The sequence below is a fragment of the Otolemur garnettii genome, unplaced genomic scaffold (genome assembly GCF_000181295.1).
Source record: "Otolemur garnettii isolate 467f Iridium unplaced genomic scaffold, OtoGar3 scaffold00044, whole genome shotgun sequence".
Taxonomy (NCBI): domain Eukaryota; kingdom Metazoa; phylum Chordata; class Mammalia; order Primates; family Galagidae; genus Otolemur; species Otolemur garnettii.
The window spans coordinates 5200169-5225873 of NW_003852439.1; the positions used below are offsets into that span (position 1 = coordinate 5200169).

The 25705-nt window shown below is 45.0% G+C and overlaps 1 protein-coding gene across 3 annotated transcripts in view; it reads left to right on the forward strand.

Annotated features, from left to right (window-relative positions):
* MYH11 (myosin heavy chain 11) overlaps window positions 1-25705 on the forward strand; it is a 117667-nt gene that overhangs the window by 52818 nt on the left and 39144 nt on the right. For all 3 annotated transcript variants that reach the window (XM_012805743.2, XM_012805742.2, XM_012805741.2), the window contains 7 exons: window positions 2417-2519; window positions 6561-6653; window positions 9303-9366; window positions 10699-10797; window positions 15678-15821; window positions 22602-22697; window positions 25358-25476. In XM_012805743.2, the coding sequence (XP_012661197.1) occupies window positions 2417-2519; window positions 6561-6653; window positions 9303-9366; window positions 10699-10797; window positions 15678-15821; window positions 22602-22697; window positions 25358-25476 (718 nt within the window). The remainder of the gene's footprint in view (window positions 1-2416; window positions 2520-6560; window positions 6654-9302; window positions 9367-10698; window positions 10798-15677; window positions 15822-22601; window positions 22698-25357; window positions 25477-25705) is intronic.

A 25705-nucleotide genomic window follows, 5' to 3' on the forward strand; every position in this document is an offset into this window, starting at 1 on the left:
CCTGCCACAATGCCCAGCTGTTTTTTATTGCAGTTGTCATTGTTGTTTAGCCCCAGCTGGTTTGAACCTGCCAGCCTTGGTCTATGTGGCTGGCACCGTAACTACTGTGCTACAGGTGCTGAGCCTCTTTAAAATTTAAAAAAAATTTTTTTTCTTTGGGCTTTAATTTTCCCTTTCAGGGAAATGAGGATAATGCTTCCATGGTTCCTGTTTCACAAGCTGCCTCTGAGGCCCCATGAAATAATGTGGCCTTTGAGAATAAAGGCCATCAAGAAGCAGGGAACAGCTGGGGTGAGACGTTTCATCATTTCTGGCCCCCAGACATTCAATTTCTAGACAGTATGACCTGTGGGGTTGGGCCCAAGCAATCCAGGGCACATGTTTCTTTCTTTCTTTTTTCTTTTCATTTTTTTTTTTTAAGCCATGAGCAAAGTTATTAATGGGACTCTGGCAGAGAAAATTAATTTCTTTATTTCCTAATTAGGAAGAAGAGCAGAGAGCGCTCTAGCATTGGTGGCACTGGTTCAGCACAGACAACCTTGAGCCGACCTCGGTGGACAAATTCTTTTCCAGACTTAAAAAAAAAAAAACCTCTCTTATATTTTAGAATATTAAGTGAACTCAGAAAATGAGAGTCTAGGTAAAGAAAGAAAAAACAAAAAGCAAGACAAAACAAAAACAAGAGGAGAGGATGAGGAAGGAGGGGAGTCTAGGTTGAGGGCTGGTCCTTCTCGTTAACCAGGAGCATTGGGAGCCAGAGACAGTGTCTGCAACCCTTGAGGGAAACAATCCCACCATGATGAGTGCTGTTGGCCAAGAAAAGCAGCTAGCTCAAGGTCATTTGGGTTTAAAAAAAGAATCTACCCATCTACCCCTCAAATCCTAGATGTATATACTGTTTTGATAAGACAAACAATGCTCTACTCTCTGAAGCCTATCATCCACTCATGTCAGGATCTGCTTCTGACACCACTTGTCAAGGCCTGGGACTGGCCAGGTCTGGCCCGGCTTAGGTAGGTTCTGGATGCCGACCGCTAAGCTACCTTGCTCAGGAACAGTTTCTCTTAGGTGCTTGAGGTCTATCTACTTTAGCTGGAGAGAGAGAGTCTCAGAGAGAGTAAAGCAGTCTTCTTAGAACAGATAGATCTTAGTCTTTAGCAGAGCTTGGTAATGTCCAGCAGAGAGACGCCATGCTGGCGTTCTGCAGGCAGAAGAGGAGACAGAGTCAGAGTAAGCGTGTCCATGATAGAATGCGCATGCCTTTTGACTGCCTGCTCCTCCAGCCTAATAGAAGGCTGAGCATGTGCCTCTCACCACCACAGGTGTAGAGACTGCCCATTCACCAATGCTCTCATCTCGAGAGCTCTCTCATGCTAGTTGGGAGAGCTAAATCTCTCTCCATGCCCTTTTCCCCAAGGTGTTCCATTACAGGTATTTCCTATGACTCTCACTCCTCCTAGCCATAGGCTATACGGGCTGCTACACACTCACAGTTTATCGTGAATTATTCCAACCAGGTTTATCCTTTGATAGTTGGCTGACATCATTAGCCAGCCATGTGATACTCAAGAGTGGGATTCTGCAGAAGATGAAAGGATTATATCTGCTCAGTTGCTACTGGGATAACCAGTTCTTTTTTTCTTTCCTTCTACAAAGGGAGTTTCTGAAACTTTGACCTTTGGTTCTGGAACTCTGGAAAGTAATTTAATCCTCTCTGGAAGGTTGTGTCTTGCCTGGTCTTTCCATTTATAACAATGCTAATGATGTCTTAAGAGTAGACAATTTCTATTAAACCTAAGTCTAGACCTTCATAAGAAAACTCAAGTTTCCTTTTTCATTCTTGTTTTTGTTTTGTTTTGTTTTTGGAGACCAGGTCTTACTCTGTTGCCCAGGCTTGAGTCCAGTGGCCTCATCACAGCTCACAGCAGCCTCATACTCCTGGGCTCAAGCAGTCCTCTTGCCTCAGCCTCCCAAGTAGCTAGGATTACAGGCACCACCACTGAGCCCAACTAGTTTTCCTATTTTTAGTAGAGATGCATCTCACTCTTGCACAGGCTGATCTCAAACTCCTGGTCTCAAGCAAGGTTCCCACCTTGGCCTCCCAGAGTCCTGAGATTATAAGTGTGAGCCACCGTACCCCGTATCTTTTTCACCTTTTTATTTGAATCCTTTCTTACATCTTCTTGGAGGAGTACATTGAGCATTGGACCTGAATTTTAGGCCCAGCACAGCCCAATACTAGAGGTATGACTTTAGCCAAGTTACTTTTGCTCTGGGAGCCTCAGTTTCCCCATTTGGGAAGTGGCAGCGGTGATGATTATCGTCCCACCAGCTCATGGAGCTGTGAAAAGATAACTGTGCGTAAGACCACCTGCATAAGTTATTTCCAATGGATCACTGTTCCTGTGTCTTTCAGAGGCGAGTCCGGAGCTGGGAAAACAGAAAACACCAAGAAAGTCATCCAGTACCTGGCTGTGGTGGCCTCTTCCCACAAGGGCAAGAAAGACACAAGCATCACGGTGAGTGGCAGGCCCCCATCAGTGGCCATGACTTAGCGGATGGGCCTCTGGCTCGTGGTCTGATTGAGGTACAAACAGAACGCTGTCTGACTGCCCCTCCCTGGCGACTCATGGGAGAGATCATTTTCCCATGCAAGCAGGCTTGTTTAGGGTCTAGGTAATTCTTTGACTCAGCCAGAAGCCTCCTGTTTTGTGAAGTGGAAACAAGTTCTCTCCCCTCCACAGTGAGATCTTGCTTCACATCAGAGCTTCTCGGTAGTGGTACGATTGTCCCTTTGGGCCGGATAATTCTGTGTTGTAGTGGCCATCCTATGTTTCTAAGATGTTCAGCAACATCTCTCGTCCTCGCCTACTAGGTGCTTATAGCCCCCTCTCCTCCAGTTATGACAACCAAAAATATCTGCAGACATTGTCAGATGTCCCCTTGGGCAGAGCAGTTGCTCCTGATTGAGAATTATTCCTTTCGCTGGATCTCTGGACACTCCCTAGGGTTGAGGTGCCCCTGGCTTTGCCCGTTCCTCCATGCATCCCCATCCCCAGGGGGTGGGGGTGTTTGTATCACTCAGCTTATGGGCTTTGGTCTGACACTATTCAGTGACTATGGATTGGACCCCTACAGGGCTGGGGTCCAGTGATGAGTCCAAGAGATGCTGTCACTCTATTCTCTGAGCTTCCAGACCAGAGGAAAAGGGGAGGCGGAGGGAGTCAGCAAATAATCCCATAAATAAACAAATGATGACATAGCCTGATTAAGGGCTTGGAAGAAAAAGAAGAGCAGGTTTCTGAGTCATCCGAGAGAAGGGCCCCCTTCCTCCTCTTCTGCCTCAGACCTGCCTCATCTGTCCCAAAGGAGGGGGCAAGCCAGGGGCCGCCAGGACTGGCCAGTGCCTCTGCCCAGAAGTTTGGGGTCAGGAAGATGGTAGGTAGCATGGAGGTCTGACCACATCGCAGGTTGTCTCTGGTTCCTGCCCTTCCCCATCTTGCCTTACACCCTCAGAGGTGACTCTGGGGGCAGCTGTGGTGGCTGGCTTGTCCGGAGGCCCTGGGAGATGTGGGGTTGGTGTTGGTCACAGCTTAGGGAGGATCCTTCCTTCCTGAAACAAGTGCTGGACACCTAAGGTTCAGCAGCTCAGACCTGACCCTAGCAAGTTGGTTTCTGGGCACAGAGTATGGGAACGATGACCCCAAAATTTGTCTGACAGTGAAAATATGACTTTCCACTGTCTTCCCTTTCCCTAAATAGTAAAAATAGGAGATCATACATAGTGACTAATCTTTATCAAAGTCCTACTGTGTGTCTGATGCTTTTTGCCTGCGTATGCAAACACATCTCAGACACTATCTCCTTGGATACCACCTTAAGGAGCCCATCTCAGACAGGGAGGGAGGCAAAGGAAACACAAGGCAGAGGAGCTGCTGTCCTTGTTATCTTGGGGGACCCAAGCTGTCTGGGGGTGGGAGTGGAGCCCTATCTATCTGTCCAGACCTTGAAGTACATGTGATTGAAATGACACTGACATTTGTTTTATACTGTATTGTTCAACTGCAGCAAGGCCCATCTTTTGCCTACGTGAGTAACTGGGAGTGTTTTCCTGGTGTGTACGGGAGGCACAGAGTGTATTTAGATCTGCATGTTCCTGTTGCACCCACTGAGACTGGTAGCTGATAGTAGATCAGGGTAGGCCTCTGAGTTCCACAACCCAGATCGGCAAACACTGAAATACTGTCCTGCGGGTGTCAGGTGCCAGGCGGTGCGTGGGGATGCGTTCGCCACCCGCAGGACTCCTATTGGGATCCCTGGGGTTGTGCTCCAACCTGGAAGGGATGTCCTCAGTTCAGAGTGAATCCCTTCACCTTTCCCACCAACGCACCCACCACCGGTACTCTCAACTACAAGCAACCTGGAGACATCTGTCCTGTCTGGTTGAGTGTATTAGGACTGTCAGGCCCCAAGGCTTCCTTGGCTTGATTGACAGCTGATGGCATGGCTGTGGCATGCCTCCCATGTCTCTCCCTGTCACCATCCCTGAATTTCTTCCCCTTGCTGTGTCCCCAGTGCACCGGTGTGTGTCCTCGTGCATGTGTGTGCAGTGCCATCTGTCTTCTGCATGCTGATTGCCTGACCTGAGGCCCCGAAACAGTCTTGGGGCTCGTGATGCACTAGCTTTGGTGGCGCGGTAAGGCCCCAGCTACGCAACACACGAACTGGCCCCGCTCGGACCTCTGCAGACTTCTCTCTAATGCAGAGCTTGAGGGGCTGGCCCATGGGTCCTAGCCTGGAAGAAGCCCTCAGGGATCTTCCACAGCTCCTAAAGAGATCACACTCAATCCATCCTAGTCAGACCCTGGATAGCAGTGTTGTCAATCGGAAGACAATCAGGGTTCTTTTTTTTTCTGAGACAAAGTCTCACTTCCTCCCCTTGGGTTGAGTGCTGTGGCATCATAGCTCACAGCAACCTCAAACTTTCAGGCTCAAGAAATTCTCCTGCCTCAGCCTCCTGAGTAGCTGAGACTACAGCTCTGTACCACCATGCCTGGCTAGTTTTTCTATTTTTAGTAGAGACAGGATCTCACTCTTGCTCAGGCTGGTCTTAAACTCCTGAACTCAGGTGATCCTCCTGCCTCAGCCTCCCAGAGTGCTGAGATTACAGGTGTGAGCCACCATGCCCAGCCTAGAATCAGGGTTCTTATTTGGGATCTGTGCCTGTGTGACTTTGGCCAGGTTACTTTACTTCTCTGGGCTAAAGTTTTATCCATAAAATGAGGAGTTTGGACCAGATCCCCGTGTTCAAGCCTCTTTTGAGAGGCTCTTTCAATCCCATCTGCCAGAAGAGCCATTCTAGAGGGGGAGCCTTTTTTCCCAGGGAAATGGGGACCCCAAGTTTGTGTTAGTGGAAGTAATTTCTCTAGTCTTCCTACTAGCCAAGGATAGCCCCTGGCTCTCACTGTATATTTCCATTGCCCCCTTGTCTCTACTGGGGCAATTCCACTTGTGGCTGAGATTTTCATGTGGGTGAAGCTTTTGGTTCATTTTTCTCTGGGAGCTACAAAGGAAGAGGGCCTGTGAATAAATAAAAACAGAAACAGTAGCTTCCTGTTTGGACCCTTTAGACCAGCTCCTCTGAATGCCCTTCTGGCGTACGGAGGAGCAGGGGGAAAGCCGTGCCCACCCTTTGCCCTCTAGACACTGTCCCTGCTTCTGTCTAGTCCAGCCCTGCTACCTGGGAAAAAAGAAAGGCAGGGGAGGAAAGAGAACAAAGTCAAAACTCGCAGAAGCCAGTGCTCCCCAGAGGAGGCCTTGGGGACAGTCTGCAGCCGCCACATGTCAGGGCTATAGGCAGAGAGCAGCTCATTCGCTTTCCCAGCTTGACTTACCTCATTGGCCCTTTCCTGCCACGATTAATCACGTGACCGCATTTGTGCAGAGGGGGCCGGTGGGCTGTGTACAGTCTCAGCTGCCCTTAACCTGATGAATGGAGCTCAGGCAACGTGCTTTGAAGCTTTGTTCTGCAATCAATTAAAAGGATTCCCGGTGGGTTATGTGCATTCCTTATTTCTCTTCTATAGGAGACTTCAGAAAACCAGTCTGAGAAAGGAAAAATTGTAACTTTTAAAATTTGCACTAAAACAATCAGAAGAGGGACTACAGTGATTTAACTTGAAGGAGGCTGCTTGTTAAACTTGAGCAGTCATGGGACTGCCATGTACAGCAGGGGCACTGTGCACTGTGGGGCACTGTTCCCCATGATGCAAATGACATCCCTGGCATGGTGCAATGCAGTTCTTTTAAGTGGCAATGACATTGCAGAGATGACCAGATGGACGTGGATAAAGAGCAGTTGTCCTAGCCGTCAGCCAGTTGTTTCTTGGTTGAAATCCTTAAGTAAGCCTGGACATTAGCCTCGAGGTCTAAGTAAGAGAAGGTAGCGACAAGAGAGCACCTGTGGGTTAAGGGCAGAATTTTATGACAACATCCATTTAAGGCAGAACTTTCAATACCTGAGTTGCTTTCTCCAATAACTAGATGTACATGAATTTTAGGGAGAGCTGGAAAAACAGCTGCTACAAGCAAACCCAATCCTGGAGGCTTTTGGAAATGCCAAAACAGTCAAGAATGACAACTCCTCACGATTTGTAAGTAGCAAAGCCACGTGGTTTCTCCTGAAAAGGTTCAGATCCCCTGGTGTCATCTTCTGCCTGGGACGGCAGTGCACATGGGCGCAGGGGGTGTCTGAGTCTGAAGGGATAGATGTGTGTATCACAACAGCATTTGCGGCATAGCTTCCATCCTTTCTTGACCTTAGTCTTACTCCTGCCTTTCATTCCATCGTTAGTTCATTCATTCATTCTTCAGTGAAATATTTACTGAGCACCTAGGATGTGCTAGATACTTACATCCAATACTCATTCATTTTATGCTGCAAAGCATACATTGAACACCAGCTATATGCCAGATAAGTACATCCTCCAACAAACATTTATTAAGCACCTACTGTATACAATCATTCTGGTAGGCATTTTTATATCTACCACTCTTTTTGTATTTTTCCCATTTGCTGAGTTCATTTTTATTAAGCACCTACTGCATACCTGACACTGAGCTAAGCTCACAGGATTGTAGTGAGCAATTCACACGTGGTTCCAGCCTCAGGAGGCCTGTGGTCTAGTTGGGGAGCTGACAGGCAATGAGACAGGAGGTGTCACCTCCCACACACACTTCCCCAGGCTCCAAGGGCCCCCCTTTTTTGTTGGAGCCTATCAGATAAGAGAAGTCTAAGAGTGGGTGGTTGATGACATGTAGGCAAAAATTGTTTTTATTGTATAAAAGCAGAGACCTCCAAAGGACAGTCAAAAAGATATTTTACTGAGGAAAGATTGAGGAAAGACAGACTCTGCTTTCCAGTTGTGGGGGGCATCTGCTGGTTTGTGGGTGCCCCTGTGAGCTGCTGCTCCCTGGGATGGAGCCCTATGGAAAATTCTTTGCAGAAACCTCTGCTCTGCTGATCCAGAGCTGCTCTGCTAAGTGTGTTCACACAGTGGTTCCCCAACCAACTTTGTGATCCCTGAGGCCCATTTTTATAATAAACAATAGGTAATGCTTCTTTTTCTTGCCTAAAATTAGAGTGGCAGATAATATCACCTCCTATACATATCAGATTAATACAAATCACCATAATGCCCTAACTATAATATGAAGAAGAAATAAAATAACACAATTCATTTCAAAAATGTGCATTTCGACGTATCAGTGCTCAGGTCAGGCAGCACCAGAAGACACAAGAAAAGAGTCAGACACTTACATCCATACCCAGAATCACTGTGACTGTAACAGCTACAAACACAGGGGGAAGGGGGGGCCCTTTGGGGAGTGACGTTGTTAGGCTAGGACTTTCCAGAATGCTGACTAACTCTCAGCAAAGCTCCAAACTAAAGAAAACTCTCTAGAGTTATATGGAAGTGACATTCTTATACTAGAACATTAACAGAAAAATTTTGTGTGTGCTTTTAAATAAAACTGGGTTAGGTCCTAGGTTCAGCTAATTGCACACAGCTAATTGCCTCTATGGATGTCAGGAGGGACATTTGAAAGTCATAAGGCAGGCAGACAATGCTTTGTGTCCAGAGCTCTCGGTTATTGTAGGACACCGGAAGCATCTTCGCCCCTGCCAGCTAAGACCAGTAGCCCCTGCCATTATGTGATAAGCCAAATGGTCACTCCCACAGATTTTCAAAGTCCCCAGAGCAGATGTGCAGCCTTCACTGAGAAGTGCTGCATTTGGGTATTGTGGTCCAGTGCAAAGTCTCTAGTACACCATCAATGAGAGCAAATTCAAGATAAACCCCTACAGACCTGGTACCTCTGGCTGCTTAGGGAAGAAAGAGGGATGGCACTGGTGTCTTGCTCATGACCAGCAGGCTGTCCCAAATGATGGTTGTCTCAAATCATCCTACTGTCTTGTTTCCTGACAGAGAAAGTTGGGATTTTTTTGTCAAGGCCTGAGCAAGCCTAGGGGATTGTGTCCATACAGATAACCATTTCCCACCATATATGTCATGGTGGGGAGAAAAAAGGATGTGATCCTTTGTTATCTGTTGAGAAAGTAGGAAAAGGGTCAATGCCAATGGATGCAGGACTGGGCTCTGCTCTTGGTTTTATGGTGCAGCTGGGGCAGATAGATTGGGCCATCCTCTCTAAGTGGAGGAATCTGCTAAGCTCTAGGGCCAGGGTGTAGCCTAATCCTGCCTACAGGACATCCTCCCAGGGCCAGCTTGGACAGCAAGGCTCACTGGAGCCACTTGGAATCTCACCTGACCCCACAGAGGAGGTTTAACTCACAATTGGAAGGTGGTGCTACCATGTGTTCAGGGGCAGAGCAGGGGCTGGGGCAGGAGCCCTCTAGCCCCTGAATATGGAGAAACTTATGTTCCGCTCTACTTCTTAGAGCAATGTTGTGTTAGACAAGTCACTCGTTCTCTCCCTGCCTTAGTTTTCCCACCTTTAAAATGTGGATAACTATGCTGGGCTAGAGTCTTTGCAAGAGACAAATGAAATTGATCTGTGAAAGTACTTTATAAGTTCTTGTGTCACTGTCAGGCCTGGGATCAGTTCAGCTCAGCAGACGTTGGTTCTCTCTAACAAGCTGACCCGTGAGGCTCTGAGTGTTGCAAGATAGTTTTCTTCCTGCTGAGTGTGCCTTGACATCTCTGTCCCTACTCGCCTGCACCATGGGGTTGTGGGCTGAGGCTGGGCAGCAGACCATGAACCATGTTCTCCTTTGGCAGGGCAAATTCATCCGCATCAACTTCGATGTCACCGGTTACATTGTGGGAGCCAACATTGAGACCTGTATCCTTTGAACCTGGGCCACACAGAGTCCCCGTCTCATATGCCCAGAGCTGGAAGGGCCCAAGAGAGACACAAAAGTGCCCCTCTCTCTCCAGTGTCTTGGGTTCCTTCCAGAAAGAAGAAGAAAAACAACTTCCTTACGGTTGTCTTCTCTTAATAGCAAGCATTGTGATAGAGTTGTTTCACACATGTGGATTCTGATTTGAACCCCAACATGTATTCCCCAGACAGCAGCAGCAGCAGCCTGCCCTGGGGGCTCATTAGGAATGCATATCTCAGGCTCTCCCCAGACCTGCTGAATCAGAAGCTCTGAGGGTGGAATCCAGCAATTTGGGCTTGAACAAGCCCCCCCAGTGATTCTGAGTGCACCAAGGGCAAGGATAAAAAGCACCACTTTCCAGGTTAAGAGAGAGTTAGGGGAGCCAAGCACTGCTGGGAAGTTTTAGGTCTAAAGAGCACAAGATCTGCCAACCCAGCTGGGCGCACCTTGGCCTACCCCTCTATCCTACACCATCATGTTCACTGCTGAGGAAATAAATCTACCCCATATAACAGCCCACCTCCCTGCTGCCCTCCTGTCACCCACTCACGCAGAACAGCTCTCCTTAAATTAACTGATGGGGCATGTTTACAGCCTCCTTCCCCTCAGTCCCATGAGACACCCCCTACTGGAGCAGAGGGCAGGGAGGAAGGCCTTACCACTTCCTATGTGGCCCTGAGAAATGACTTCAGTGCTCCAAGCCTCAGTTTCCCTGTATTGAAATGCAGATAATATCTGGACTTCCTAGAATGGTTTTTCTGATTTAATTGAGAGAGTGCATATGCACTTAGCACAGGGATAAATTATAGATTTAATAAGAATATGTAGATCACAGAGGATGTCATCTTAACCCTGTAATGTCTAAGGGCAGTGCATTTTACAGAAGAGGAGCTGGTGCTGATTCTTGGGGAGCATCAGCACATGGCTGTGCCGCCTACGATGGTGCATCATACTGGGGCCTTTCTATGCTCTTCCTTTTCGCTCTGCCCCCCTCCCTCCTTTTTGAGCCTGGAGTCTGCAGGCAGCACTCAATGGTCCCATTTGTCCACAAGGAGCATGGTCACAATTAGACATCACCAATCCTAGAGTCAGAACTGGAAGGTTAGTCATAAGAATTACACATTGATTACTGCCTGCCCCAGCTTCAAGACACCTCAGAATTCTTTAAGAAGCCTCTTCCAGGTCCTGGACACTTCTCCCAGGTGGAACAGGGATGGAGGAGGAGGGTTAGGTTCCTTTGAGGAGAGCACTTGCAGAATCCCCAGGATCCTTAATTCCCCCCCCCCAACCAGATCTGCTAGAAAAATCACGGGCGATTCGTCAAGCCAGAGACGAGAGGACATTCCACATCTTTTATTATCTGATTGCCGGAGCCAAGGAGAAGATGAAAAGTAAGTGATTAGCAATGATACCGGATTGGGTATTCAGCCTTCACTTTCATCAGGATCCAGGGATATGTGATTAGCTATTAAAACTGAGTCTCAGATCCTGCCAAGAGAAAGAACTATGGCTTTGGGTGGTTGACATCCAGTTGCTCCTCTCCTTCCAGTGAGTGAATGTGGCTTTTGTTGAGTCAGTCTCATTTACCAAGCACCTACCGTGTGACATAGTAGACATCAGTTCCAGTTAGACAGTAGAGCATTAAGTAATTATGTCCAATTAGATCGGAGGACATCAAGTCCAATTAGACACAATCTCTGCCTTCATGGAAGGGAGGGGAACACAGTTGCCTTCTTAGCCAATTTATAAAACTTACAAGTATATGAGATGCGTTCTGATTTTGAATTTGAAGGAGCAGTGGAACTAAGCACATTTCACTACATGTTTCAAAAGTGACTTTGAAGTAGCCTTTGTTGGACAGGGGTCAACAAACTTTTTCTTTAAGAGAGCAGACAGTAAATCTTTTTTTTTTTTTTTTTTTTGGCTTTGCAGGCCACATGGTTTCTGTCACAGCTATTCAGCTCTGACATTGTGATGTAAAAGCAGCCACAGAGGATAACGTAACCAAGGAATATAGCTGTTATTGCAATTATACTCGATTTACAGAAACAGGCAGTGTGTGAAGTTTGCCAACCTCTGTTGTCAGAAAAATATTTTATGCTTCACATATAGTATGCTATATACATGAACCACATTCCAGAGGGAAATTTTGAGTTCTGGGTATACAGTAATCTATTAACTCTTAGAAGAATATACAGATCACATAGCTGAAGAAAGGAATGTATTAGCGACTATAGGTATACCATAAAATCTACATTTTTGTAATAAGTTTAAGTCTAGGCTCGGCGCCTATAGCTCAACCAGCTAAGGCGCCAGCCTCGTACACCTAAGTTGGCGGGTTCGAATCCCCAGCCTGGACCCGCCAAAACAACAACGACGGCTGCAACCAAAATATAGCCAGGCGTTGTGGCGGGCGCCTGTGGTCCCAGCTACTTGGGAGGCTGAGGCAGGAGACTCGCTTGAGCCCAGGAGTTGGAGGTTGCTGTGAGCTGTAATGCCACGGCACTCTACCCAGGCGGACAGCTTGAGGCTCTGTCTCAAAAAAAAAAATAAGTTTAAGTCTAAAATTTTATGGAAACAATACAGACTTTGCTTCCCATCAGTTTTGTGACGTAGGGTTCAAAAATTTACCAAAAGAATGTGTGAGCTCACATCTTTGCGATGATGGGGTGTAGTGCAGTCCTCCACCACCAGAGGTGGCATTATCCATAGTTTTTTTTTTTTTTTTTTTTTTTAATTAATATGAGGGTACAAATTTTTAGGTTACATTGTTCTCACTTCCAAGGTAAAGTTTAAGTTGTAGTTGAGCCCTTCATTTGGGGGCTGCTGAACACCCTCACATTATGCACATTAGTTAAGAACCCACCTCTTGCCCTCCCTCCTTCCTCCAATCATCCTCCCCACCTCCCTTCTCCCCTCTCCCACCCCTCTCCCTCTTCTTCCCTCAACTTTGTCAGACTGTATTTGTGTTTTATAGTTTGTGTGGATGTGTAATTGTTTATATAGAGATTTCATATTAGTATTGAGTACATTGGATTTCCCCCATTCTTGAGATACTTTACTAAGAAGAATGTGTTTCAACTCCATCCAGGTAAAGATAAAAGATATAAAATCTTTAACCTTTACCTGTAACAATCTTCTTATGGCTGTATAGTGCACCATGGTATACATTTGCCACACTTTGTTGATCCATTCAAGGGATGATGGTCATTTAGGTTGTTCCTACAACTTGACAATTATGAATTGAGCTACAATAAACATTCTGGTGCAAATGTCTTTGTGGCAAAATGATTTTTGTTCTTCTGGGCAGATACCTAATAATGGAATTGTGGGATCAAATGGGAAGTTGGCTTTTAGTTCTTTAGGAATTCTCCATACATCTTTCTAAAATGCTTGTATTAGTTTGCAATCCCACCAGCAGTGCAAAATTGTTCCCTTCTCACTACATTCACACCAGCATCTGCAGATTTGGGATTTTGTGGTAGGGATAATCTCACTGGAGTTAGATGATGTCTCAGAGTGGGTTTGATTTGCAATTCTCTGATGATTAGGGGCAAAGAGCACTTTTTTGTATGTTTATTGAACATTTGTCTGTGGTCTTCAGAGAAGTTTCTGTTCAAGTTACTTGCCCACTTATAAATGGGGTTGTTTTTCTTTTCTTGTAGATTAATTTGAGTTCTCTGTAGATTCCAGTTATCAGACCTTTGTCAGATTTGTAACATGTAAAAAGCTCCTATTCTGAAGGCTGTCTGTTTGCTTTAGTTGTGGTATTCTTAGCTGTGCAGAATCTTTTTTTTTTGAGACAGTCTCACTTTATCGCCCTCAGTAGCGTGCTGTGGCATCACAGCTCATAGCAACCTCCAATTCCTGGGTTTAGGCAATTTTCTTGCCTCAGCCTCCTGAGTAGCTGTGACTACAGGTGCCCACCACATGCCCAGCTATTTTTTGTTGCAGTTTGGCCGGGGCCGGGTTTGAACCCACCATCCTCGGTATATGGGGCTGGCGCCCTAACCACTGAGTCACAGGCACTGCCCATGCAGAAGCGTTTTAGCTTGATCAAATCCCACTTATTTATTTTTGGTATTGCTGCAAATGCCAGAGGGGGTCTGCCTCATAAAGTTTTTCCCCAGGCCATTATCTTCAAGCATTTGCTCCACACTCTCTTCTAGGGTTTTGATTGTTTCATGTCTTAAATTTACATCAATGGGGGCAAAGAACCCCTTTTTAATAAATGGTGCTGGGAGAACTGGTTAGCCACATGTAGAAGACTGAAACTGGACACACACCTCTTACCACCGGCATTATCCATTGTTTAAATCTCCTCAGTGCTTGGCCTTCTGGAGCGCAGGATATAAGGTGGTGTAGTTTTGGATTAAAGTAGGAGGAGGACGTTGAATGGATACCAGCAAATATGGTGAATTAGCAGTTACAGTGAGGGGCACCGGGGGGTGGCAATCCCACAAAATGTTTACATTCTCATTCCTCTGTTTGGCACCAATGATGACAGTTTGGTTGTTTGGTGATGTGGGTTCTAGTTTTGTGCTCTGCCTCTAGTCTTCTAGAAATTGGGCAAGTATAAGGCTCACAACAAAAATTCCTGGGAGTTCATTTGTGTTCTTACTGATAGAACTAGAAAGAGATTAGGGTTTTAGAAAGAATCAAATATTCATAAATTTATCCATACTCTGGATAATGAAGTCTTGGCAAAGACCCAAATCCCTGTGACTTTAATCAGGCACTTGAGTTAATCCAAAAGCTTAAATTAACTGGTATCTTGGGTCAACTTAAGGTCAAGTTTATCAATCAGCTTCCAAGTGCCTTGACCCATAAAAGACCTTCATTTAAAAATAAAAGTATCTCACTGACATCTCTCCAAAAGTATAATTAAATCCAGTCTAATTAAAAATAGGTCTGCAAGAAGATACTTGATGTGTTGGATGGTATGATAAAAGCAAATTGTTCAAGAGAAAGAAAAGCAATTATAAGTTTGGGTGGAGAAAGAGGACTGAGCAACAACGGAGGAAATGCAACCATGGAATATGACTTTATAGAGAGCAGTATCTAACAGAGGCAACGATACAATCAAGGACGTGGCAAATGTTTTTGCTAAAGATAGTAAACATGTAGACTTTGAGGACCAAATGGTTTCTGTTCCCATTCTTCATCTTTGTTGTTATAATGAGAAAGCAGCCATAGAAAATAAACAAAGATATGAGAGAGACGATGTTTCAATAAAGCTTTATTTACAAAACCAACAGTGGGCCATATTTGCCAACCCCTGATATTATCTATTGATTCAATTAGAAAGGGATGGTGGTGTAAGATAGCTAAAGCAGATAGCGTAGCAGAAGCCAACATAGACAATATCTGAATTTGACATTCAGAGACAGCCTAGTGTAAAATATATAATGGTATACACGTTATAGTGTACATCCTAGCATATATAGCAAGCCAATTATATAGAGAGACAGTGGTCACTACCAGAAGAAACAGCTTAAAGAGATAAAAAGTAGGTATTACAGAGTGAGGTAGAATTGGAGAAGGGATGCAACAAGGAAATGGGATTTCTTATTATAAACTTTTAATAGTAGATGATTTTTAAAAGTCATGTGCATGTATGACTTTGATAAACATTTAATAAATGGATGAAGATTGATCTAAATGTTAGGACAGGCTCAGCACCTGTGGCTCAAGTGGCTAAGGTGCCAGCCACATACACCTAAGGTGGTGGGTTCCAATGCAGCCCAGGCCCGCCAAACAACAATGATGGCTGCAACCAAAAAAAAAAAAAAAATAGCCAGTGTTGTGGCAAGCACCTATGGTCCCATCTACTTGGGAGGCAGAGGCAGGAGACTCACTTAAGCCCAGGAGTTGGAGGTTGCTGTGAGCTGTGATGCCATAGCACTCTACCCAGGGTGACAGCTTGAGGCTCTGTCTCAAAAAATAAATAAATAAATAAATAAATGTTAGGATAGTTTTTTTTCCTTAAGGTAGAGTGCTTACAGACAACTAAGATAAAGACACCCCTTCCACTGGGTAGATACAATCCTGTGTCAGGGCTGGATTTCAACTGCCAGGCACCCTGGAGCAGTGTACAACCTGCACCACTGTGTGAGACCAGAGATGCTTGATGAGGCCGTCATGATGCAGGAGGAAGGTGTTGAGAAAGAAAAGAAATGACGATGGGCCAGATCTTCAACCAGATTCTCATCTCATGTTAAAAGTAGAAGTGTGTCTTCTTAATGCCTTTCCCCTCTTCCTTTCTTTCTAGGTGACTTGCTTTTGGAAGGCTTCAACAACTACACGTTCCTCTCCAATGGATTTGTACCCATCCCGGCTGCCCAGGACGATGAGATGTTCCAGGAAACGTTGGAAGCCATGGGAATCATGGGCTTCAATGAAGAGGAACAAATATGTAAGCCTTCACACCGAGTCTGGGGTTGGAAAAGAGACCCAGAATTAATTAGGGACTCTCTTCTGGTCAGGACAGATACTTGCTCTCTAAACTCCCCACCTCGTAGGAAAATGATTCCCCCATATTGCTGAGTAGTTCAGGGATGTGGGTTTCAGGTACAGTGGGATCTATGGGCTCAAAAATTTTCCCTAGAACCTGATTTCCTGTCCTCTATCTCTCAACCACATTGTCTCTACATAGGATGAGTTTCTTGACAGCAACCTGGCTGGTTCCAGCCCTTGTAGTCTTTGGAGTTTCATCCAAAGAGCAGAGGAGATTCACTGCTGGAATCCCTGAGTAGGGCCTCATCGACTCCGATCAAGTGGCCTGGGTTGATGTGCACATTCCTGAGCTGCTCATTATAGCCAGAGTGGTGGAAAGTGCCAAATGGTTTAGTTATGGGCTCTAAGAATGAATTCTTGGAGCTAGTGGTAGAGATGTCATCTCAGCAGGACAATGTGCACGGGGGGAGAGTGATTGGGAGTGATTGAGGTGGTGGGTTTGCTTTTCCTGGAAAGACAGCTCTGGTGATAGACTAGTATTGATTAATATCATTCGATCAATGGCCAAGAAACACACTTCATCTTGAGAACAGGACAGCTCAAAGGAGATTGCATTCTTGGTCTCAATACTGTGCTTCAAGAAACACTTTTCTTTCTGGGTTAGACGTCCCCCAGTGTTGAAGGTTAATCTCTTTTGGGAGCACTGGGTCAAGATTGTGGAAAATTTTCCTTCCTTCCCATGCCCAGTCCCCTTTGGAGCCCCGGAATAGCACTAAGTTTGCCGAAATGCAGCATAGAGGGAAGGACAGGTCCACCAGAGATCCAACTCAGGATCCAAAAAAAGAAGGATCCAGAGTGCTCGTGGGATTTGCCCAGGGTCCCACATGAGAATCCAGTACTAAAAGCCTCCCTATCTGAGGGACACAGACTCTCCAAGAATGATTCATTTTATTTGGGCTGGGGATCAGTTTTTCTTCTAATCTCGCTTAAGAAAAAACTCCACAGCTTGGCGCCTATAGCTCAACCGGCTAAGGCGCCAGCCACGTACACCTAAGGTGGCAAGTTCGAATCCCTAGCCCAGACCCGCCAAACAACAATGATGGCTACAACCAAAAAATAGCCGGGCGTTGTGGCGGGTGCCTGTGGTCCCAGCTACTTGGGAGGCGGAGGCAGGAGACTCGCTTGAGCCCAGGAGTTGGAGGTTGCTGTGAGCTGTAATGCCACGGCACTCTACCCAGGGGGACAGCTTGAGGCTCTGTCTCAAAAAAAAAAAAAAAGAAAAGAAAAAACTCCACAAAGCTGGGCGTGGTAATTGCACCTGTAATTCTAGCACTCTGGGAAGCCGAGGTGGGCCTGAGCTCACTGGTTTGAGACCAGCCTGAGTAAGAGCGAGACCCCATCTCTAAAATTAGCTGGGTGTTGTGGAGGGCCCCTGTAGTGCCAGCTACTTGGGAGGCTGGGGCAAGAGAATGACTTGAGCCCAGGAGTTTGAGGTTGCTGTGAACTATGATGCCGTAGCACTCTACGGAGGGTGATAAAGTGAGACTCTGTCTCAAAAAAAAGAAAAGAAAAGAAAACCCAATAACAAATAATAATTAAGTCCTTGCCATGTGCCAGGCATTAGCCAGGTTTTTTTATTTCCTCCCTTTAGCATACTAGGATGGTCAGTAGAGTTTTATTTAAATAATAACTGGAACAAACTAAAATGTTGATTGATCAAGGATTTATTGTCTATGCATGTGAAAGAAAACAATGGGGCTGTTTAGATTATGTTTTAGAAAGACTTTGACTTGGGTAGAAATGTTTATTCCGTATGTAAAATGCACACATTGAGGGACAAGCGTGAGACCCTGTCTCTAAAAATAGCCAGGCCTTGTGGTGGGTGCCTATAGTCCCAGCTACCTGGGAGGCTGAGGCAAGAAGATCTCTTGAGTCCAAGAGTCTGAAGTTGCTGTGAGCTATGATGTCACAGCATTCTACTGAGGGTAAAAAGTAAGACTCTGTCTCAAAAAAAAAGTGACAGGCAATATGCTAAGTGCTTCATATGCATTACTTAATATCACAGCAACCTTATAAAGTCGCTGTTGTTATCCCCACTTTGCAGATGAGGAAACTGAGGCCTGGGGAAGCAAAGGAGCTTACCCAAGGATACACAGTGGGTTGCTGACAGAGCTGGGACTCGCTCTTGGGTCTCGTGGACTCCTAAGCTTCTCCTTTTGTCTATGAGAAGGGAGATTATTTAAAGATTTTAAAATCCTTTAAATAATCCATATCAGAGGCTAGAGGAAGCCGAGTGTATTCTACACAGATTATTTAACACTTGTTAATCTCTCTTTTAACCAACGAGAGTGGACTTGGCCCAAAACCTTGGGCAGAACCAAGCATCTAGCTAGAATTGGATAGTATTTGTTTTCCTTGTATTTATATTAATAGTTGTCATCTATTTATGGCAAACGAAGCTGATTTATCACTTAAGATAAAGTTTCCCTTTCAAATAAATTTAAGAAAGGGGAAGTAAATGAGTTTAAAATAAAGTTAAGTAAATATGGAGAAGAGCGTAAACAGGTAGAGAAAGCATCAAGAGGACAGCATGTGCAGATGACCAACGCTTACAGAATGGACTTAGACGGGTACGGACACCAGCCCTGGTCATCAGTCCAAACGTACTCCCAAGCCCTCCGCCCTGGGGCTCAAAGAGAAGGTGGTGGGTGAGTCAGGCCCCAGGCTGGAGCTTCCTGAGGCTCCAAGTAATCAGGAGAGGCAGGGATTTTCCCCTGCCCCATTGGGTTCTGCTTCTCATCAACATCCAGGAGAGAGCCACCAAAAGGGACCTCGGAGACTGTCAATTCAGCCACCCCCTCCCCTTTTCCTGTATCTCAGCAAGGGAAATAGACTGGAACCCCAAGTCACACAGTAGGGGATTTGAATGATGACAATGGCATAATAGCAGCTGATGTCCAGCGAGCTCTGACCATGTTCAGATGCTGTGTTATCTAATGCTCATGACAAGCCTATGTGGTAGTTGTTTTTTGTTTGTTTTTTTGTTTTTGGCCAGCTTCAGCTGGCAAAACAAAGGCCCAGAGAGGCTAATAGCTGACAAGAGGTCACACAGCTGCTAAAAAGAGACCTGGGATGAGGTCCTGCAGCTCCAGCCCAGGGCAGTCAAAGCCTTGCCCAGGTTGTCTAGATCCGTATTTCAGACTTCAGTCCTTCACAATTGATGCCACTTCCAGTTTTCATCTCTGTTAGCATTGATTGAATATTTTTATGTGTAGGGTAGATTTCCACTGCCCTATCCACACTGGGCTTTGTCCTAAACAATAATTTCTATAAAATCATTAATCTTGTATGTGCTAGTTATACTATTTCTAATAAATAAGAATAAATATATAACTATTAACATGAAAAATAGTGTTTCACATGCCCCCTAGTATCATCCAGCCTGTGTACCCCTGGGGGCAAATACGCCTCCTATTGGTAACCCTGTTTCCTCTTCCTCCCTAATAAGGGAGGTGTGTTAGTTCTCCAAGGCCACTGTAATAAATTACTGCAAACTTGGTGTCGTAAGACAATAGGAATTTATTCTCTCCCATTTCTGGAGATAGGAACAGAGTGTCTGAAATTAAAGTGTTGGCAAGGTTGGTTCCTGCTGGGGTCTCCAAGGTGGGGGGAAGGATCTGTTCCTGACCTCTGTCCTGGCTGCCGAAGCTCCTGCTGTCCTCACCTCTCTTGGACTTTGGCCTCTGCCTCCTCCTCCACATGACCTTCCACTCTGTGTATCTTCTATCTGTCATAAGGGCACTTGCCCTGGAATTTAGGGCCCACCAGTTTAATTCAAGATGATCTGATCTTGAGATCCTTTACCTGATAATATCTGCAAAGACCTCTTACCTCCATTTAAGGCCACATACAGGTGGACATATCTTCTGGGGCCACCATTCAACACCCTATAGGGAGCTACTACTATTTACCCACAACTGGGCCAGCCTCTTGCTTTCATCCTCCCTCCTGACATGAACTTTATGAAGTAGATACTGCATCTCCATTTTACAGATAGGGAAACTGAGGCTTGGCAAAGTGAAGCTGGGATTTGAACCCAGGAGTGTCTAGCTGTGGGGTGCCTGCTTCCCACCACCATACAGGACTTCCTGCCGGCAGCACTCTTGATGTCCGTGTGTCCCTTTACAGCTCTCCACTTTACTGTCCGCCAGCTCCTTCTGTTGGTTCATCTCTTATGGCCTAGGAGTGGTGGCATCCTTTTGTCATTCCTGTGATCATGTTAACTCCTCAGAAAGGACAAACTAATGGCTCATAAGTCCACAGAAGAGATTATTTGGCCACAATAGCCTTCAAAAAATATTTTTGATTCACTCCCAACATTTAAACATGGGTTAATTTCACATAAAATTTTGAGTTTCCACCATCTCTGGAAAAATCCAAACTTCTGGCAATACTTATTTCCTCTGTGACATTGATGGAGTAGCTGCTGCCCCCTGACTCCGGGGGGTGGAGGGGGCTATGGCACCCTTGGGTCCCCACAGTTCCCATCAGTCAGCTTGGTGCATATAGACCAGGAGTGAGTCCCTTCCCAACCCTGCAGGAGACATTTAGCGATATCTGGGGATGGCGTGGGTTATCACAGCTCTGGAGAAAACATCACTGACATCTAGTGGTTAGAAACCAAGGATGCCGCTAAACATCCTAGGATGATGCCCAGGACGGCCCCCAACAACAGAGAATTATCTGGCCCTCAATTTTAATAATGCCAAGATGGAGAAACTCTAACTTCGTCTGTTCACTTGGGCTTTGCAGCCATTTCAGCAGAGGCTAGTTTAGAATGTACTTTAAAAACCATGAGTACAGCTCTTGATGGTTTACAGAGCCCCTTTCATAGAGGTTAAGAAACTGTCTTAGCAATGTCTTACCAATAGCAGCTTTGTTTATCATCAAGGGAAGGGTTTCTGTAATCAGGGTGGGAGTGGATGTGTGAGTGGTCAGAAGCTGGGTCTTTCTCTGCTGAGCTAGGCCAGGGATCCTTAGTGTGAGGGTAGCTATTGCAAAGGGCCTCATAACCCCAGGTTTAGCCTGAGCAACTGGAGAAGGCTAGGATCTCCAAGGTTTGTTCCTGGAACATGTTTTCTTCCAAGCCAAAATTGTGACAGTACCTAAATTGAGCTAAGCCAAGCATCTGCATTAATCAGTTATCCATTCTCCACTTATCCACCTATCCATCCATCCATCCATCCACCCACCCACCCATCTATTCATTCATCCATCCACCCATCCATTCATCCATCCACCCATCTATTCATCTGTCCATCTATTCATCCATCCATCCATCCATTTATCCTCCATCCATCCCTCCATCCATCCAAGCTTTCATCCCTCCATCCATTTATTCATTCTATCCTTCTACCATCTATCATCATGCCTCCTCCATCTGTCCTTCCACCCATCATCATACCTCTTTTCCTTCCTCCCTCCTCCCCATGTGTGTCTGGCCCCTGGATTTGGTTTTGGGAATTCAAAATCATTCTCCAGAAATTCATGGTCTTGCGAGGATTTCAGACACAGAAATCATTTTAACAGTAATGCAGGTAGAGTATGGAGTTAGAAGGGTCCCATGTATTCTGAGAGCACAATGTTTTTGTCTGGAGATACTTAGGAACAAATTTCCACCTTCATCCTAACATGAGCATCTTGTACACCCAGCAGAGTATGTTAAGAAGCACAGGGTTTTTTTATTGACATAAGATGTCCATGTATAAAACTGTGTATGCAGTAAGTGTACAGGGTAATGCATTTTTATGAATTGTGCCTACCTTTGTAACTAGCATCCATTTTAAGGAGGAGAACACCACCAGCAATCCCCCAGAACAGTGGTTCTCAACCTTTCCTAAAGCTGCGACCCTTTAATACAGCTCCTCATGTTGTGGTGACCCCTAACCATAAAATTATTTTCACTGCTACGTCATAACTGTAATTTGGTACTGTTTTTGAATTGTAATGTAAATATCTGATATGCAGGATGTATTTTCATTGTTACAAAGGGGTCGTGACCCACAGGTTGAGAACCACTGCCCTAGAAGTTTCCCCTAGTTAAGGATAACCACTATCCTGACTTCTAATAACATAGTTTTGCCTGTTCTTGAACTTTCTGTAAAGAGGCTTATACAGTATGTTCTGGCATCTTTCCTTGAGTACTTGTGAGATATGTCAGTTTTGTTTTTTGTAGTTGTAGGCCATTCATTCTCATTGCTCTGTTGCAGGGGTTGACAAATGTTTTCTGTAAAAGGCCAGATAGTGAATATTTTAGCCTTTGTGGGCCATATGATCTCTATTGCAACTGTTTAACTCTGCCATTGTAGCGTGCCAACAACTATAGACAATATGTAAATGATCACATGCAGCTGTGTTCCAATAAAGCTTTATTTATAATAGCAGGCAGCAAGCCAGGTTTGGTCCATGGGCTCTTGTTTGGCAGTCCCTGCTCCGTGGTATTCTACTGTGCCAGGGTTTTTAGCAACGATCTGAAAACATTCAGTTCCCCCTAGCAGGTTTTCCCCCATTAGCAAGGAGTTAGGAAGTTTAACTCTCTCCTGGACTCAGGGGCTCAGAACTGAGCCTCTTCAGAGGAAAGAGGTGGGCTGGCTTTGGGTCCCCAATGACTCTTAGACTCTAATCCTCCAGAGCACCTTGGGGTTGACATCTGTGTCTGTTCTCTTCTTTCTCATCTCAGCTGTATTGAAGGTGGTGTCATCCGTCCTACAGCTTGGAAATATTGTCTTCAAGAAGGAAAGAAACACAGACCAGGCATCCATGCCTGATAACACAGGTACTTGCTACATTTTCCTAATTACTGATTACTTTAGGGGAGTGGGGATCACATTTAGTTGTTAGATATCTTTCTGGGTGAGAGTGTCTGGAAATGACAATAGCTGGACTAGGCTATTATCACTGCTTTTTCTAAACTTTTCACTGCTCAAGATCCTATGTGGAAAGTCTTTGAATCAGGATGTAGGGGGGCAAATTTTTAATAGTTTTAGGTTAGACAGGATTCTAAGAGAGTCTCTCTTCTAAAACCCTCCACTCTTTTTTTTTTTTTTATTGTTAAAGAAATGCATCTTGAAAACCTGCTATTTGCTAGGGACTGGTATACAGAAGGAAACAAGTCTTTTGTTGGGGAAACAGCCCTCACATTTTCCTAAAATTTATGGGGGTGCCAAATAAAATGCAAGATATCTAGTTAAATTTGGATTTCAGACGAACAACCAGACATCTTTTTATGAGTGCTGTCTTCCATGTCATATTTGGAACATAATTATGCAAAAATGTTCTCGGTTATTGGAAATTCAGATTTAACTGGACATTCTGTATTTTTTTTCTCTTTAAATCTGATGACCCTACTTACACATAAGCAGTATTTTATGTTTTCAGAAGATTACAGCAAGACTACCACTATTCTGGTGGTTAAGCTGAGAGGAAAAATTCAGATTTCCCACTTGCCAGCTCTTCAGAGAGAGAGAAATGAAAAGGCACCTGGGTCAAGAGATGAGGGTGGAGGGTGGGGAATCCCAAAATCACTCTGTCTACGTCCTTCCTTGTGTGTGCAAACTCTCAAGTGACACTAGTCCTTGAGTTTAGGAAGCAACTAGTGGCTTTTCGAGGAAAAGTTTTGAAATGCAGAAACATACACAATAACATAACAATCCACACGCCCACTATCCACAGTAGACATTTGTGAATATATCATAGTACTTCTTCGTCTCTAATGCTGTGGTCCCCAACCCCAGGGCTGCAGACCAGTACCGGTCTGTGGCCAGTTAGGAGCAAGGCAACACAGTAGGAGGTGAGCAGCAGGCAAGGGAGTGATGCTTCATCTGTGTTTACAGCCGCTCCCTGTGGATTGTCAATAGGATTAGATGAGGTAAGGTATGCAAAGTCCTGACACACAGCAACTATTCAATAAATATTTGTTCTGCTATTCTAGGATATGTGTTACAACATTGGCATTAGATTCTCATAGGAGCATGAACCATACTGTAAACCACATGCAAGGGATCTAGGTGGTGTGCTCCTAATGAGATTCTAATGTTCCTTCCTCTCTCCCCTATGGAAAGAGAGGGAAGGAACTGTGGAAAAATTATCCTCCATGAAACCGGTCTCTGATGTCAAACAGGGAACCACTACTCTAACATGAAATAAACCAGCATAGACAGCATGGATGCTCCCTTGTTCTCTCCACTGGTTCCCCGCCCCTGGCTGTACCTGCATCTCCATCAGCCACGATCTTACTTTATCACATACCTTTCCAGTCTGCTTTACACTTTCACACACACACGAATCTGAACAGTATATACTGTTGTTTTGTGAGTGCTTTTTTGGTTTACATAAATCATGTCCCATTATAGGCATCATTCTGCAACTTGCTTTTTTTCACTCACTATTCACCATTGCTTAGAATTTCCCAAGATTAGGATCCCTTCCTAGTGTGGCGATCAAAAATGTCTCCAACCATTGCCATATGTCCCCTCGGGGCAAAGTCATCCCCAGTTGAGAGCCTCTGGTCTAGAGAGAAAGAGATCATTTCTTTAACTGCATTTGGTATTCTATCTTGTGAAGAGGCCGCAATGTTTTCATCCATTTCCATATTAATGGACATGTAGGTTGTTGCCAATATTTTGCTGCTACAGTCAATGTTGTAACACATATCCTAGAATAGTAGAACAAATATTTATTGAATAGTTGCTGTGTGTCAGAACTTTGCATACCTTACCTAATTTAATCCTATTGACAACCCAACAAGAACCCAAGAGTTAACCCTTTTTTGGCTTGTTTTTTGAGGCAGGGTTTCACTCTTTTTATTCTGTAGCCCAGGGTAGAGTGCAACAACATCAAACTCCTGGGCTCAAGTGATCCCCTTGCAGGACTTCACTCCTTTACTTCACGAGAATCTGAGATTATAGGCGTATGTCACCACACTCAGTTAATTTTTGTTTGTTTTTTTTTTTTTTTTAGAGACAGGGTCTCACTGTGTTGCCCAGGCTGGTCTTGAGCTCCTGGCCTGAAGAAATCCTCCTGCCTTGGCCTCCCAAAGTGTTAAGTTTGCAGGCATGAACCAGCCTGCCCAGCCCAAGAACTGATCCTTTTGAAAGCTGAGAAACGCAAGACTATAAGAGGCTAATTAACTTGTCCAAAGTCGTATGACTTGGAATTGGGAAGGGGGCAAAGACATGAACCTAGAACCATCTGACCTTAATCTCCTAAGGGTCATACAAGCCCACCTCTATCATTGCCTCTGAGTAAAACATTGTGGGGAAGTCATGAATGATGGCAGCTTTGGGAACTCTTTCATGCTATGTTCACTAACATAGGGTTCCATTTCTCCAGGAGAAGTCAGTGTAAACACAGGTAGCAAATATCCCACTTAATGTGCTTTCCTTGCCAAGCCATCTCTTTTGTGATCCACTTAAGATGCTTCTTTCCTCCATTCAGCTGCTCAGAAAGTTTGCCACCTCATGGGAATTAATGTGACTGATTTCACCAGAGCCATTCTGACCCCACGTATCAAAGTTGGGCGGGATGTGGTACAGAAAGCTCAGACGAAAGAACAGGTAATGATGCATTTGCCACTTATTCCTGCAGAATCTTTCATTCATCACTCACCTATCCACTACACTCATCTATCTATCCCTCTACCCATCCTTTCATCCAACCATCCATCCACCCATCACTCATTCTTTCATCCACTCATTTATTTTGCTTCCTAACCATTTACTCACCTATCCATCTATCTACCCATCTGTTCATCTGCCCATCTATCCATCCACCTATCCCTTCATT